The following is a 14,942-nucleotide window of genomic DNA, read 5'->3' as shown; positions in this document are numbered from 1 at the left end:
ATTGAAAGGAAAGGCTTTTGCTTTGCAAAAGTCTGTGTTAAAAGGTAGAAAAGACAAGGTTTAACCTGGGAAAGAAACCACTTGGAAACTCTGTAGTTGACAAAACATTCTATCTAGACTATTTAAACAGACCTCAAAACTCAATGGTAAAAAAAAAAAAAAAAATCAATTAATTAGAAAATGGCAAACAACATAATGACACGTTTCCCCACAAAGCATGTACAGAAGACAAACGAGATAAGCATGTGTGAACACTTATCATAAGACCTCGCAGTTATACTTCTGGGCATTTATTCCAGAGAAATGAAATGTTAGAGCCACACAAAAAAGTTGTACATGAATGCCCATACCAGTTTTATTTGTAATAGCCAAAACCTATGAACAATGAAAAAATTTTTTTTTTTTTGAGTCAGAGTCTTGATCTATCATGCAGGCTGGAGTGCAGTGATGCGATCTCGGCTCACTGAAACCTCTGCCTCCCAGGTTCAAGCGATTCTCCTGCTTCACCCTCCCAAGTAGCTGTGATTAGAGGGGTGCACCACCATGCACAGCTAATTTTTGTATTTTTATTAGAGACTGTGTTTTACCATGTTGGCCTGGCTGGCCTCAAACTCCTGACCTCAGGTGATCTGCCTGCCTCAGCCTCCCGAAGTGCTGAGATCACAGGCGTGAGCCACCTTTCCCACCAAAATGTTCTTTAATACATGAATAGCTAAACTAACTGTGGTACATCCACACAGTGGAATTCTGTGCAGCAGAACAAAGGAATGTGAGATTGTTACCTGCAAGAACTTGAATGACTGTCAAGGGCATTATGTGGAGTGCAAAAAGGTAATCTCAAAAAGTTGCATACTGTGTGATTCCGTTTATATAAGAAACATTCTGTAAGTGACAAAATGGCAGAGTTGGAGAACATGTTAGTAGTTGCCAAGTGTTAAGGATACTGGGGAGCAGGGCACTGGGTGTGACTAAAGAGGTAGTTCCAGGGAACTCTGTTGGAATGATTGTCTGTATTTTAACTGTGGCGATGATTACACAAATCTATACAGGTGACAAAGTGGTATAGAACTAACTACATTGTAGCAATGCGAGTGTTCTAGTTTTCATATTGTGTTATGGTCTTACAAGATGTAATGATCAAAGGAAACTGGGTGAATGGTACACGGGACCTCTCTGTCATGTTTTTGCAACTTCCTATGAGTCTGTAAGTATTTCAAAATAAAAAGCTAAAAGATATATCCAGACTTTAGACCTATGCTGCCCACTAGCCACAGATTGCTTTAAAAATTAACATCAGCCAGGTGCGGTGGCTCATGCCTGTAATCCCAGCACTTTGGGAGGCCGAGGCAGGTGGATCACAAGGTCAGGAGTTCGAGACTAGCCTGACCAACATGGTGAAATCCCGTCTCTACTAAAAATACAAAAATTAGCTGGGCGTGGTGGCTTGCACGTGTAATCCTAGCTACTCGGTAGGCTGGGGCAGGAGAATTGCTTGAACCCAGGAGCTGGAGGTTGCAGTGAGCTGAGATCATGCCATTGTACTCCAGCCTGGGTGACAGAGTGAGACTCCATCTCAAAAGCAACAACAACTACAACAACAAAAACATCAGGCCAGGCGTGGTGGCTCCCGCCTATAATCCCAGCATTTCGGGAGGCCCAGGTGGGCAGATCACTTGAGGTCAGGAGTTCGAGACCAGCCTTGCCAACATGGTGAAACCTTGTCTCTACTAAAAATATATAAATTAGCTGGGTGTGGTAGTGTGCACCTGTAGTCCTAGCTACTTGGGAGGCTGAGGTGGGAGGATCTCTTGAACCTGGGAGGCAGAGGTTTGCAGTGAGTCAAGATCATGCCACTATACTCCAGCCTGGGTGACAGAGCGAGACTATCTCAAAAAAAAAAAACAAAAAACAAAAAACAAAAAAACAACTAAGTTAATTGAAATAAAAGAATAAAAGTTAATTTCAGTTCCTTGATCACACAAACCATGTTTCAAGTGCTCACGTGGCCACCTTGTTATATACCATAATTATAGAACTTTCCATTATTGCGTAAAGTTCAATTGGGCAATCTGCTTTAGATAAAACCCTCTACAGTAGTGCCAATTGTCACATGTCTTGGTACCTACACATTTCTTAGAGAACAGTCTCAAATTTATAAATCAAAATAATTGTCTATACCAGTAAGATTAAATAGAATAAATAAATTTAACAAGCATTTTTTAAAAAAGTGCCATGACTTTCAAGGCCACATTCTGTATTTTAATGAACAAAGGAAATGAAGTATTTGCTTCATGTTTGAAATAGGAATAAGGTGTTTTTCCTTATCTGCCAAAGTAGTTGCTGTCTTTTTCTGTAATCACAATATAGCATATTTAGGAGATGGGCAAAACAGAGACAGATGGGTAGGGAAAGGAGAAATTCTGGCATGAAAAGTATTTTGAATATCCCATACTTCTTGTTTTCTATTTCTTAGTGACCAGCTTACCAGTGGTAGCTTACCATTGCAGAGGAAGTATGTTTAGCAACCAGACCTTAAACCAAAATTCTATTTCTGGCTCGAAGTGACCTTGAGGAAGTTACAAATGTGTTCTTCTCATTTGTACAGCGAATAAGCAAATTAAGATCAAAGCAACTCTTCCTGAGCGGACTGTAGGACTGCAAGATATGTTACTCTAAAATGATCCCACTATTCCAGATTATGTATAAAATGATTTGCTTACAAGAAGATTAAATGCAGAGTTTTCAGGAATTTAGTTATGCAAAGAATCACATGAGGTAGAAAGAGGAACTTTACCAGGCATAAAAATTTTTAAGTTTTGAGTTTGAGGGGAAAATACAAGAAAACGAAGACATATTGTAAAAGTTTTTATTTCATCCCAGGTTAATAATTTTGACAAACTTTGGGAGGATAAGCAGACATTCTGCCCTTTAGAATCAGGTTTTGAAGTTTAAATAGTTGAGGGTTTGCATTGCAGACCTGCCATTTACTATCTGGAAAGTTACTTTCTCAGTTATAGATGATGTGTAGATTTTCTCAGTTTCAACACCTAATAATGACTTTTTGTTGAGGTTGTTATGAGGAGAGCACATAGCAAGTTAAGTATACTGCTATGATTACTGATAATCTCAATTTTATCAAGATACGGAATATAATAGTGGTATTAGGAAAATATAAATACCTTAGTGTATTCTCTTTTTATGAAGCTTTATTTTTAGCCATGTGATAATTTTTTGTGGGTAGCATACTAATTTTAGCTGTAACAAATTGGTTAAAATCACAGTTCCTAGAGCCATTCTGAATTTTAAGTGTGTGTGAGTAAATTGATCAGGATCTCTTGATTTAAAGCCAGTGGGGATAAATCTGTATTTTGTAAAATCTAGAAGGCAGAGAATCTGTGCATAGAACTCAGAAAAACAGCACAATCACACATCTATGAGTGCAATTTTATTTCAGTGTAATCCCTGCAACAGTTTTCTACGGCTAGATCCATGTAATCTCTGAATGAATAGCGAAAGGTTTAGTTGATTGTAAAGATATATATATAAATCTACAATATACAATGTCAAATTATCAGAAAATATTCCATATAACTTTTCTTTTTCTTTGCCCTCCAAACTGCCAAAATATTGAAAAAGAGGTCAAGAACAAAAGGCAGCATACTCATGAGGATCCTTCTGGCCCTGGTTCCCAGTAGCAGTGCAGGACAGTTCCAGTTTTAGCCCATATGGTCACTTTGAAGTTGCCTGCAGTACTTTTCTGAACTAGAGAGAGGGAACCAAAAATGCTGACATCCTCATTTGACATCTTCACTCCAGCCTGTGTAAGTGCCAGCACTTCCTGTATAAAACCTATCCTGACTGTAGAGGACACCCCCAGCCCTCAGCTGACCTGGATGAGGGAGATGGCTGGAATTGGTGAGGTTTGGAAAGCATGAGCCCTCAGATGGACACCACCGCAGTATATGAATATGCTGTGTCTTATTCCTATACCTTTCACTTCATAAAGATCAGCTTTTAAAGTTTATGAAAATAACATCCATTGACAGCAAGTGATTGTTGGAGGTAGGTTAGTAGCTCTCAAAATCACCACTCCATTGCAGTATTATACTAGATGATGGTGTGTTCAAGAAAGAGTTAATTATTTAGATGTATAATGCCTTGGAAATTACACCAAAGAAGATCCATTGGAAGCTCTGAATTGTACATATCTTGTCTCCCTCATACAGTATGACTTTATCTTGACTGCCTTATCAGTCTTGGCCTCAATTTTCTTATCCACCTAATAGGAGGATTTCTAAATGTCTTAAGACTTTATGATGTTAGTGTTACTTCTCCAAGTAGTTTCCTCCATGCTTCCACTTGTTGGTTCATAAGCTATATCAGGTATCTGTTTTACTATACCCATCAACATTTTCTCATGTACTCTCAAAGTGCTTTAAGGTAATACACAATATTTAGTTTGTTATTCTTGTAGAAACATAATAATTTTAAGAAGTGATACTACAAAGTTGAGCTGAGTCTAGGTATTATGGTTTGATTCTGACTTCAACATTTAAATATTACATGAAAAAGGACATTTGTGTTATTATGTAAATGTTGAATTTACATGGTGATTAATGTTTAGGTGTTTTAAAACATCCGTTATGTGATAAATTAACTAAAATATCCCTTTTTAGGCTGGGTGCGCTCGCTCATGCCCAGCATTTTCGGAGCCTGAGGCGGGTGGATCTCCTGAGGTCAGGAGTTCAGACCAGCCTGGCCAACGTGGTGAAACCTCACCTTTACTAAAAATACAGAAATTAGCCAGGCATGGTGGCGGGCACCTGTAATCCCAGCTACTCTGGAGGCTGAGGCAGGAGAATCGCTTGAACCTGGGAGGTGTAGGTTGCGGGGAGCCGAGATCACACCACTGCACTCCAACCTGGGTGACAGAGGGAGACTCTGTGTTAAAAAAAAAAAAAAAAAAAAAAAAAAATTCCCGTTGTATTTTTTAAGAAATGGTGCCTCACTCTGTTGCCCAGTATGATCATAGCTCACTATGTAACATCAACCTTCTGGGTTCAAGTGATCCTCCCGCCTGTTGAGTAGCTGGGATGACAGGCACGTGCAGTAACACCCAGCTAATTTTGTAAAATTTATTTTTGTAGACATGGGGTCTCACCATGTTGCCTAGGTTGGTCTCTAGTTTCTGGCCTCAAACGTAAAACATTCATTTTAATCCATAATTTTAATTTATAGGCATAACAAGGATGAGAAATTTGCCTACCAATCAGTGTCTTCCTCTTTTAAAAACCGGACATGTTTTTGTATAGAAATTACTTGGGATTGCTAGGTAACCCGCATAGCCATTCCTGGAAAAAAATGGAAGGCCCTTTTTTGCTTTTGGGAATATGGAGAGCTTATACACAGTTTCACTATTCAGCATTGCTTGCACTATTTCTTACAATTTTCTGATGTCTGTCAGAAAGAATTCCGAGATCTTTTAAGACCTTTTTTTTTTTTTTTGAGAGAGTCTCGCTCTGTCGCCCAGGCTAGAGTGCAGTGGCGCGATCTCTGTTCACTGCAAGCTCCGCCTCCCGGGTTCAGGCCATTCTTCTGCCTCAGCCTCCTGAGGAGCTGGGACTACAGCACCCGCCACCACGCTCGGCTAATTTTGTGTGTGTGTGTGTGTGTGTGTGTGTTTTTAGTGGAGACGGGGTTTCACCATATTAGTCAGGATGGTCTTGATCTCCTGACCTCGTAATCCGCCCACCTCGGCCTCCCAAAGTGCTGGGATTACAGGCGTGAGCCACCGCGCCCAGCCAAGACCTATTTTTAAAGGGAAGTTTGTTATAAGCCTAAATGCCATAAATGTAATAAAGTCACGTGCATTTGGCGTCATACTTCCTAGTCCACCCCCGGTGTTCTAGAGCTCTCTCACTACATTTTGAAACACCTTCGTGGAATTTTGAAATGCATTACTTGCGTAGTTGCTTGAGGCTGCATCACTGCTAGAAGAAGACTTATGAAACAGAACTCTCTACTTCCCATTAGTTAGTTCTTTATCATGTTGAACACTAGAAGTGTATGTGTCTAGTGTCTAAATACAGAATGCCTATAGTTTCTACCAATAAATTATGGATCCAAATCCTTGCTCCAGAAGCAGGAAATAGGTTAATCAGAAGATTGCTGGATGTTATGAAAGGAATCTTTTATGGGGGGCTGTGAGTATTGTTTTGCAATTGCCATTTCTGAAATATCTTAGCTTAAAACATTTGGATTTTTTCGCTATGCAAAGTATAAAACAAATGAAGTAACTGGTATTTCTCTTTGTTCACTATTAAGTGACAGTAATTTGTACCATGATGGAAAAATTACTGTGGATTTTCTTTAGAGTAATTCAGTGCTGTGGTTTTAGCACAAAGGTGTGTTTTTTCTTATCTTCATGATCCAGGAACAATTACTTGAGGGAATGGCATTTCTCCCTGTGAGTCTGTGGCACACAGTGTTTCCTGAGAGTAGTGGAAGTAAGTGCAACCACTGTTGACCCTTGTCATCTCAGGCTTTTTTATTAAAACCTCTTTCCTTCTAGTTTTTTCACTTGTCTTCTATTTCTAATATTTAAGATTTATGCTTTAGCCAGTTTCTTAAAACTTATTTGTGTACCTAATATTCTCTTGGTCATCAATTATTTGGGGATAAGAATTCCCCCTACTATTAAAACATTAGCAAGGTACATTGGTAATTCTCAGGCTTAAGGATTTCTTGAAATAACATTATCTGATTTATTGGGATCTGAAGCATAGTTGACTAGATACTTCTATCGTTGTGGCTTAAGTGATCTTGTAGTCTTTTATATTTAACTGAAAAACCATTTTAGGTGGATGTTTTTGTTCAGAGAAACATTTTAAATTTTAAACCAATATTTCTGTTGAGTAGGAAGGAGAAAAAAGTAAATATCCAAGTATCAGCTATTATAACATTTTGAGGTGTTTTTCCTCTTTGTAGCTATTGTTTTGTGAAACTGAGACTATACTGTGTGTGGATTTTGAATTATGCTTCTCCCTCTAACCCCCACTAAATATCATTAAATTATTTCAAGTTACTAAAAATTCTTAGGAAATATCCATTTCAGTTGCTGTACACTATTCTGTTACAGGGTAGTACCTTAATTAACACATCCACTATTATTAGGTATTTAAAATTTTTCTAAATTTTGTTTTATAAATAACTGTGAGAAGAACATGAATTTGTAAGACTATCTTGCAAGGTGTCTTTGGTTGGGGGGAGTCTCATTGTAGTTGTATTCTTGATTTTAAGATATCAATAATAGCTCAACCTTAGATTTTTAAGCACAAACATTGAATTAGGATTTTAAACACATGTGTTGGGCATATATTTGTTTAAACTTATGAATATTACCCTTTTTACACTTTTACTTCTATGTGACAGGTAGCGATGTGCTTACCATTTTAAAATTTATGTCATTATTATTGTTGTTATCATTATTATCATTTTTTAAGAGACATAGTCTCACTCTGTTGCCCAAGCTGGAATATAGTGGCCTGATCTCGGCTCACTGCAACCTCTGCCTCCTGGGTTTCAGTGATTCTCATGCCTCAGCCTCCCAAGAATGAACAGGTGCATGTCACCACGCCTGGCTAATTTTTGTGTTTTTAGTAGAGATGAGGTTTTTGCCATGTTGGCCGGGCTGGTCTTGAACTCCAGACCTCAGGTGATCCTCCTGCCTTGGCTTCCGAAAATGCTGGTATTACAAGCGTGAGCCACCATGCCCAGCCAATTTATATTATTTATTTATAGAAACAAGGTTTTCTCACTATGTTTCCCAGGTTGGACTTGAACTCCTGGGCTCAAGCAGTCCTCCCACCTCAGCCTCCCGATAGCTGGGACTATGGGCAAGTACCATCACACCAGCCTTACCCATTTAAAAAATGTGGATTCCATTGCTTTTTTCAGAGAGACAAAGTGGAATGGAAGTCATAGAACTTATTCAGATAGCTGGACCCTTGAGAAAACTAATAGAGGACTTCAACTAAGGCAAGCTCTTCTATGTTCCCAGTCTTATATGAATGAAAACTAGATCCGTGCATAGGAGATAAATCAAGCCTGGGCTGTGAAAATGTTGGTAACTGGAAAAACAGAAATTCACAAAGCTTTTGGCCAGTTTTTCTTTGTTTTATTAGGTTATCAATGGCCTTAGATTTTCCCAAATAATTCAGCCACAGGAAAAAAAAAAAGAGAGAGAGAGAGAGAAAAGGCTTTTTGTTTTTTAACATTGTGACATTGTAAAAAGTTTCTTTGTCACAGACTTGCACCAAGATGGTGTACTGACCTTTCTTGTGGAATGAATACAACTGAGTTTAGAGTACTTTGAGTTACTTATAAATTCTTAAGTGTGCCTTCTATTTAAAACTTACAGTCGTAAAGATAATAATAGAAGAGAAATAGCTAGGGTAATATGATTATACGGTCAGAATTTGGAATTTGGAAGCCTTATCTTCAAGTAATTTTAAATCAGAAAATTTAAGGGTTTTTTTTTTTGTTGTTGTTGTTGTTTTAATTTGACTTCAAGATCTCAGGGGATTTCTTTTTTTATTTGCCCATTCTTTGTGTTCCCTTTGTGAGCTTAGATGGTGTAGTATAGGCAACAACCTGATTTTTTTGTTTAAAAATACATTATCTGATTTGTGTTAAATCCCAGATATATGTTAATATTACAAAATAAGTTGGCTGAGCGCAGTGACTCACGCCTGTAATCCCAGCGCTTTAGGAGGCCAAGGTGGGCAGATCATGAGGTCAGGAGTTTGAGACCAGCCTGGCCAACATGGTGAAACACCGTCTCTACTAAAAATACAAAAATTAGCTTGGTGTGGTGGCACTTGCCTGTAGTCCCAGCTAGTCAGGAGGCTGAGACAGGAGAATCGCTTGAACCCGGGAGGCGGAGGTTGCAGTGAGCTGAGATTGTGCCACTGCACTCCAGCCTGGGTGACAGGGCGAGACTCTATCTCAAAAAAAAAAAAAAAAAAGTAACAGTGGGATTTATTACAGAACCTATATTTTATTCTCTATGATAAGTAGTGAGTATATTTATTTGTAAGACTAAAAGTAGACTCAGAGTTAGTCTGAAAACCACACTAATTTTTTTTCCTCCTGTATTCGCCTTCATTTTCTTTTCTTTTCTTTTTTTGTGTTTCATGCATCTCAGCCTGTCATATGCTTCTCTTCAGTGTATGCCTGTAGTGCACATAAGTCTTCTAAGGATCAACTTTGTAACTGAACCAACTGGACTCCTGTCCAGGAGTTTATACCCTTCTTGGCATCTCTCCTGCCCATTTGTTTAATCTTTCCAACTCATTTGATCCTCTGGTATTAGAGCTGACAGCTGCAGTTGCATATGGAGTTCATAAAGTAGCTGAATAATAAAATGTCATGACCCAGTTCTTGTACAGTTTCACTGATGACTAAATCAGCAACTCTTTTCATATTGAAGTGGGAATGATCAAACTGCGTAATTTTCTTTGGAAGTTCATGTATATTCAATGAGTAGTTTTACCTCCTATGTCTTTCTATAGCAGAAATGCTACAGACTTATTTGGCAGTTCAGGTGGAACATTATCTTGATTTTACAGTTATCTTGATTTTACGAGAGGAAAGTTTGTGTATAAGAGGGGTTGATGATTGATTCTGAGTGATATTGTATCTGCGAACTCCTTGTATTATTGCTTATTGAGCACCTATTAGACACGGTGGTTTGTGTTATATACACATTATTCCTGATCCTGAGAACAATCTTATAAGATAGGTGATAAGACCCTATTTTTCGTGTGGAGAAAGCAAGCTCAATGAGGTTATTTTATTTATATTAAAAAAAATCAAGACTTTGGCCTATTAAAAACATTTTTTTGTCTTGTTGAGTTGTCTGAGTTCTTCATATATTCTGTATTGTCAGAGTTATGAGCTAAACATATTTTTCTCCTCTAAGGCTTTCTTTTTCATACTTGGTATCCTTTGAACAGCGATGTCCAGTTTCAGTCTTTTCCATTACCGTTAGGTCTCTGTATCCTGTTTTAAAAACTTTGCCTACCTGAAGGTCATAAAGGTATTTTCCTATAGTAGTTCCAGAAGCTTTACTATTTTACCTTTCACATTTAGGTCTATGACTCATCTGTAATTGATCTGCATGAATGATGAGAGGTAGGAGTCAAGATTCATTTTTTTGTCCCATTCGGAGTGACTATCCTTTGCCCACTATATTTTAGTGGCAACTTTGTAATCTCTACAGTTTTGACTAAAAATTCTGACATTTGACATTTCCAGAATCTAAACTATCTCAGATGCTTTTTGTAGTTTTTCTTAAATTGTTTCAAGCATAGACTATGTTTTCTATTTTATCTCAGCTAGTATAGTGAGATAAAATAAAAAAAATATATTGTAGGAAAAGAGATTTTTATCAGTCTTTTTTTTTTTTTTTTTTGAGACAGCCTTGCTCTGTCACCCAGGCTGGAGTGCAGTTCTGGGATCTCGGCTCACTGCATCCTCCACCTCCCAGGTTCAAGCGATTATCCTGCCTCAGCCTCCTGAGTAGTTGGGACTGCAGGTACCTGCCGCCACACCCGACTAATTTTTGTATTTTCAGTAGAGACAGGGTTTCACCAGGGTGGTGAAACCTGCAGTCCCTGCAGGTCTGTAAGCCTCTTTTAATTGTCTGTGTGTGGTATAACATTCTTGGTAAATGTTTGTTGAACAGAATTGAGAGCATGATGATACCAAGTACAGAAAGTCCCATCCCTTGAAACACCTAATAATTTTTTTTAACCTTTTATCCTTGGTAAGGAACTTTTATCCTTCTCTCTAATGCATTTCAGAAAATGTATATTCCTGCTGATATGGTAAAGGTTTCATTTCTTATGTTTGTGAAACTATATCTGAATAAGAATGCCTCAGGGTTTCCTTGGTACATATACATCGTATACATCGTTATAGCCCATCATGAACATTGTGAGCTATAATGTTCCTAGGTATGCTACTTTAACTGAAAATCTTAAATCCTGTTTTATAAGGTAAACCAAAAGTAGCACTGATCCTCTTTCTAGCAATGGCAATTTGTTATTTTGGTCTAGGGGCAGTGGAAGTGTAGACTGGATTATGTCTCTGCATGTTTTTGCCGTTTCTCTGGCATTACAGTTCCTTCAAATACTGCGTTGTCCATTTTTAAAAGAAAAGAACCAAATTATAGCATCCCAATTGCTTGTTAACATTCATGAGTTTTATCCAGCATGGATCACTATTCAGCTGATGGTTGAAAATTTTCTAAAGTGAACAGCACTTTGGAGACTATTAAAAGCCTTTTTAGAAAGATAGTGACTCTGGACAACGAATTAGCTTAACCTGCAGGAGGAAACTGTACATCAGCTGAGAGGTCTTCTTTGAATCAGGTGGCAAGCCTTCTTGGGCAGAGTGTTTATTTAAAGAAACTTGAAATGAATGTATTGACATTTATTGGGCTGTTACGGAAATTAGGTTCATAAATAGTGCCAACCTCTATGAAATAAAAGTTAATTAAGTGGCTTAATTACACATCAAAGTCTCCTTTTAACCACAACTACCTGACATGATTGAGAAAATCTGAAGGAGACTCTTCGGTCGAAATCATTCATAAAATTTGTTACAGAGCACAATATTCAGAAAAACCCTAATTCTGATATGTGTGACACAATAACTTTCAGAAATGCACCAAAATGCTGATTGTGATTATGTCTACACAGTGGTTTTATAGTGGATTTTAATTTCTTCTTTTTATCAAAACAATTGATGTTAGTTGCAACTCATATTTTAAATATACTTACAAATATGTTCCACAGAGTGTGTCTTTGAAATTGCGATAGTTTATGATAAAAGTGTTAAAGCAGGATGTACAATATGCTGTTTTATAAACATAATACATTTGTGATATATTCATGTGTAGAGGTATATAAATGTATACCAAAATGATAGGAAAAGGTATCATTGGGAGTTACCTCTCGATGGTGGAAAATAAGCTATGTTGGTTATATTTTTGGTTATTTCTCTTATAATTTTTAAAATAAAACCTTAATTTCTGGTTCACAAAGTTTTTTAAAAAGCAGTCACAGCAAGCATGGGAATCAGTATTTCTTCTAGCTTTAGCAAAGGTGAAAAGCTGGTGCTGCGCCACCTCGGACAGCCTTGCCTTCCAGGAACAGACAGTGAAGGTGGAACAGATTCTAAGAGAATGTAGTTGGATGCTTATGGACTGGGCAGCTATTATGGACACCCAGGCCTGCTGACTCTGTTTCAGTTTTCAAGGTGAAAACTCTGGTCTGAGCTCATTGCAGCGGGTTGGGATTTAGATGACTACCAGATTTAGGTCACGAGATGTCTGGGTCACAGCAAGGAAGGTAGAAATCTAGCATCAAATCACTGGGCAGTCAGCGTCCAGCTACCTGGCAATATAGCAGAGGAATAGGGAGATATGGAAAAAGGAGTTTTTGTTTTGCTTTGTTTTCCTTAGTTTTTTAAATGTTTCACCTGATTTCCAGTTTTGTTAAGAATGGACTTCTCTTTCAAGTTTCCTCAAAAAGCATGGAGAAAGTCAGTGACCTCTGCAGGGTCCTCATTGTCTCCCAGGCTATCACACCGCTTTCCTTTGAGCCCTACTCTGTTGTTCTGGAGAAGGTGTGGTAATCTGATGAGCCAGGGGTATTAGTCCTGGGACATAGGCTTCCTGTCTGGCAGCTCATCAGGACTAGAAAGCATTCTTGCTGCTTGACCTGCTTCAGACACTTGTCATCCACCTCCGCTCCATTAGCCCAGATGTGTCAGTGACCCAGGTCCACGGTTACCTCCTGAATAACCAACAGTGGTGCTGCCCAGGCTTAGCATTATCTTCATGCCCAGCCATTTTTTATTGGTTCCTTCAACAAAGATTTAATGAGCACCTACTGCGTGCCAGACACTAGAGATTTCTTGGTAAGCAAGACAAAGCGCCCTGTCTGTATGGATTTTACTTTTTGGGGTAGGAGCCAGAAATTAAAGCAAGGGAAAAAGATATGTTCAGTATAATGTTGGGCAGTGATACCTTAAACAACAAGCAAGGCATTGGAATAGATAGAAAGTGACAGAGGTGGGAATAATACTCCTATTTTTGATAGGGTGGTGGGGAAGGAAACACCTGAGGAAGTGGCATGAGCAGATTTGAATGAAGTGTATTGAAGAGACAAGAGGAAGATCTGGATGAAAATGTCTTAGGTAGAGGGAACTGCAAATATAAAGGGTCTGAGGCAGGAATGAGCTTTGGTAGTCAAACTTCATCAGGGAAGTGTTTTTTAAGAGTTGCTCTAGCTATGTTGCCCAGGCTGCAGTGGTGCGATCAATGCAGCTTCAAATTCCTGGGCTCAAGCAATCCTCCCGCCTCAACCTTGCAAGTAGCTAGGACTACAGGTGTGTGCCACCACACCTGGCTAACTTTTTTATTTTATTTTATTTTATTTTTGTAGAGATGAGATCTCGCTATGTTGTCCAGGCTAGTCTTGAACTCCTGTGCTTGCAATCCTCCCTCCTTGGCCCCCGAGAGGTGCTGGGATTTTGCAAAGAAGTGTTAAAATACCTACACAACTGTTCATTGGACCAATTTGTGAGGGATGGTGAGGTATTTTACCCACCTCCAGCCATATAATCAGTAAAATATTATTTAGTTTGCTTTCTTATTTACAGAGATTAAGAGCTTCTAGCCGTTCAGTCGGATTCCATGTCTGAACTGATGACTTTATATTTTAACAATGAATTGCTGTGCAGTAATATCTAAACACATTTACTGGTGATATCTGTTTTTATGAGCATCTGTTCAGTGAACATTTATTGATCTTACCCGATTTATTGGATGTGATGGAGGAGAGAGCAGGACACAGAGTTGCTGATGAAAGAAGTGTTCAGAATCCTGGAGAACCAGGAGAGTTGGTTATGAGAAGCCCAGGGAGGAAAGGTCAAGAAAGAGGGCGTGGTTGGCACCCAAGAGGGTCCAGGAAGCAAGAACTGAACCCGACCTATGGGTTTGGAGCTGAGATGTCACTGCTGGCCTTGCTGGGAGCAGTGTCAGTTGAGTGCTGGGTCAGATAGATGTGGCTGAGGAGTGACTAAGAGGTGAGAAGTGACTAGACCTCCCACCCTTTTGAGAAGCATAGAAAAGCAAGAAAGGAATGAGCTTAGACAGCTTAACAGTAATATGAATGGGGCCAAGAGGTTTTTTTTGTAAGAGACTTCTGTGTTGTTTTTTCACGATAGGAAGTCAATTGTTTGACATTCTGTCTTCACAGAATAGAGTCCCCCCACCCCCACTTTTAAACATGCTTAATACTTCTTACAGTTGCATAGTTTTCCAGATATTCAAAGAGGTTTCACCTACATGATCTCATTGATCTTCCTGAGAGGATGGTACCAAATATTATGCCTGTTTATTTCTTAAATGAAAGCCTCAAAGCTCAGAGATTGTAGCTTAGAAATCACCCTGCTAACAAGTTGTTTTGTCACATGCTCTACCTAGCCCAGAGTTCGTGAACCTATATTCACAGCATTAACTAATCACGATTTGCCCCATATTTAACTGGTTATGCCTTGGTTATCTTAGAAAAGAACCCAGAGCATTTATGAAATAAAACTTGCAGGGCGATTAAGAAGCTTTTCAGGGCTGGGCGCAGTGGCTCACACCTGTAATCCCAGCACTTTGGGAGGTCGAGGCAGGTGGATCACAAGGTCAGGCGATCTAGACCATCCTGGCTAACACAGCGAAACCCCGTCTCTACTAAAAAATACAAAAAATTAGCCAGGCATGGTGGCGGGCACCTGTAGTCCCAGCTACTTGGGAATCTGAGGCACGAGAGTGGCATGAACCCGGGAGGCAGAGCTTGCAGTGAGCTGAGATTTCGCCA

The 14,942-nt window shown here is 38.9% G+C and overlaps 1 protein-coding gene across 2 annotated transcripts in view; it reads left to right on the top strand.

Annotated features, from left to right (window-relative positions):
• FGD4 (FYVE, RhoGEF and PH domain containing 4) overlaps positions 1 to 14,942 on the top strand; it is a 263,419-nt gene that overhangs the window by 83,334 nt on the left and 165,143 nt on the right. Inside the window, exon 1 of one of the 2 annotated variants that reach the window (XM_033222469.1) lies at positions 6,023 to 6,203. The exons of the other annotated variant lie outside the window; for it this stretch is intronic. Coding sequence (XP_033078360.1) covers positions 6,194 to 6,203 — 10 coding nt within the window. The 5' untranslated portion in view covers positions 6,023 to 6,193. Of the gene's footprint in view, positions 1 to 6,022; positions 6,204 to 14,942 lie in introns of those variants that run through there. 2 annotated transcript variants of the gene reach the window in all.

Source organism: Trachypithecus francoisi, unplaced genomic scaffold (genome assembly GCF_009764315.1).
Source record: "Trachypithecus francoisi isolate TF-2019V2 unplaced genomic scaffold, Tfra_2.0 Lachesis_group11, whole genome shotgun sequence".
NCBI classification, from domain to species: domain Eukaryota; kingdom Metazoa; phylum Chordata; class Mammalia; order Primates; family Cercopithecidae; genus Trachypithecus; species Trachypithecus francoisi.
The sequence above is the reverse complement of the archived record's forward strand: the minus strand, read 5'-3'. Positions and strand labels throughout refer to the sequence as shown.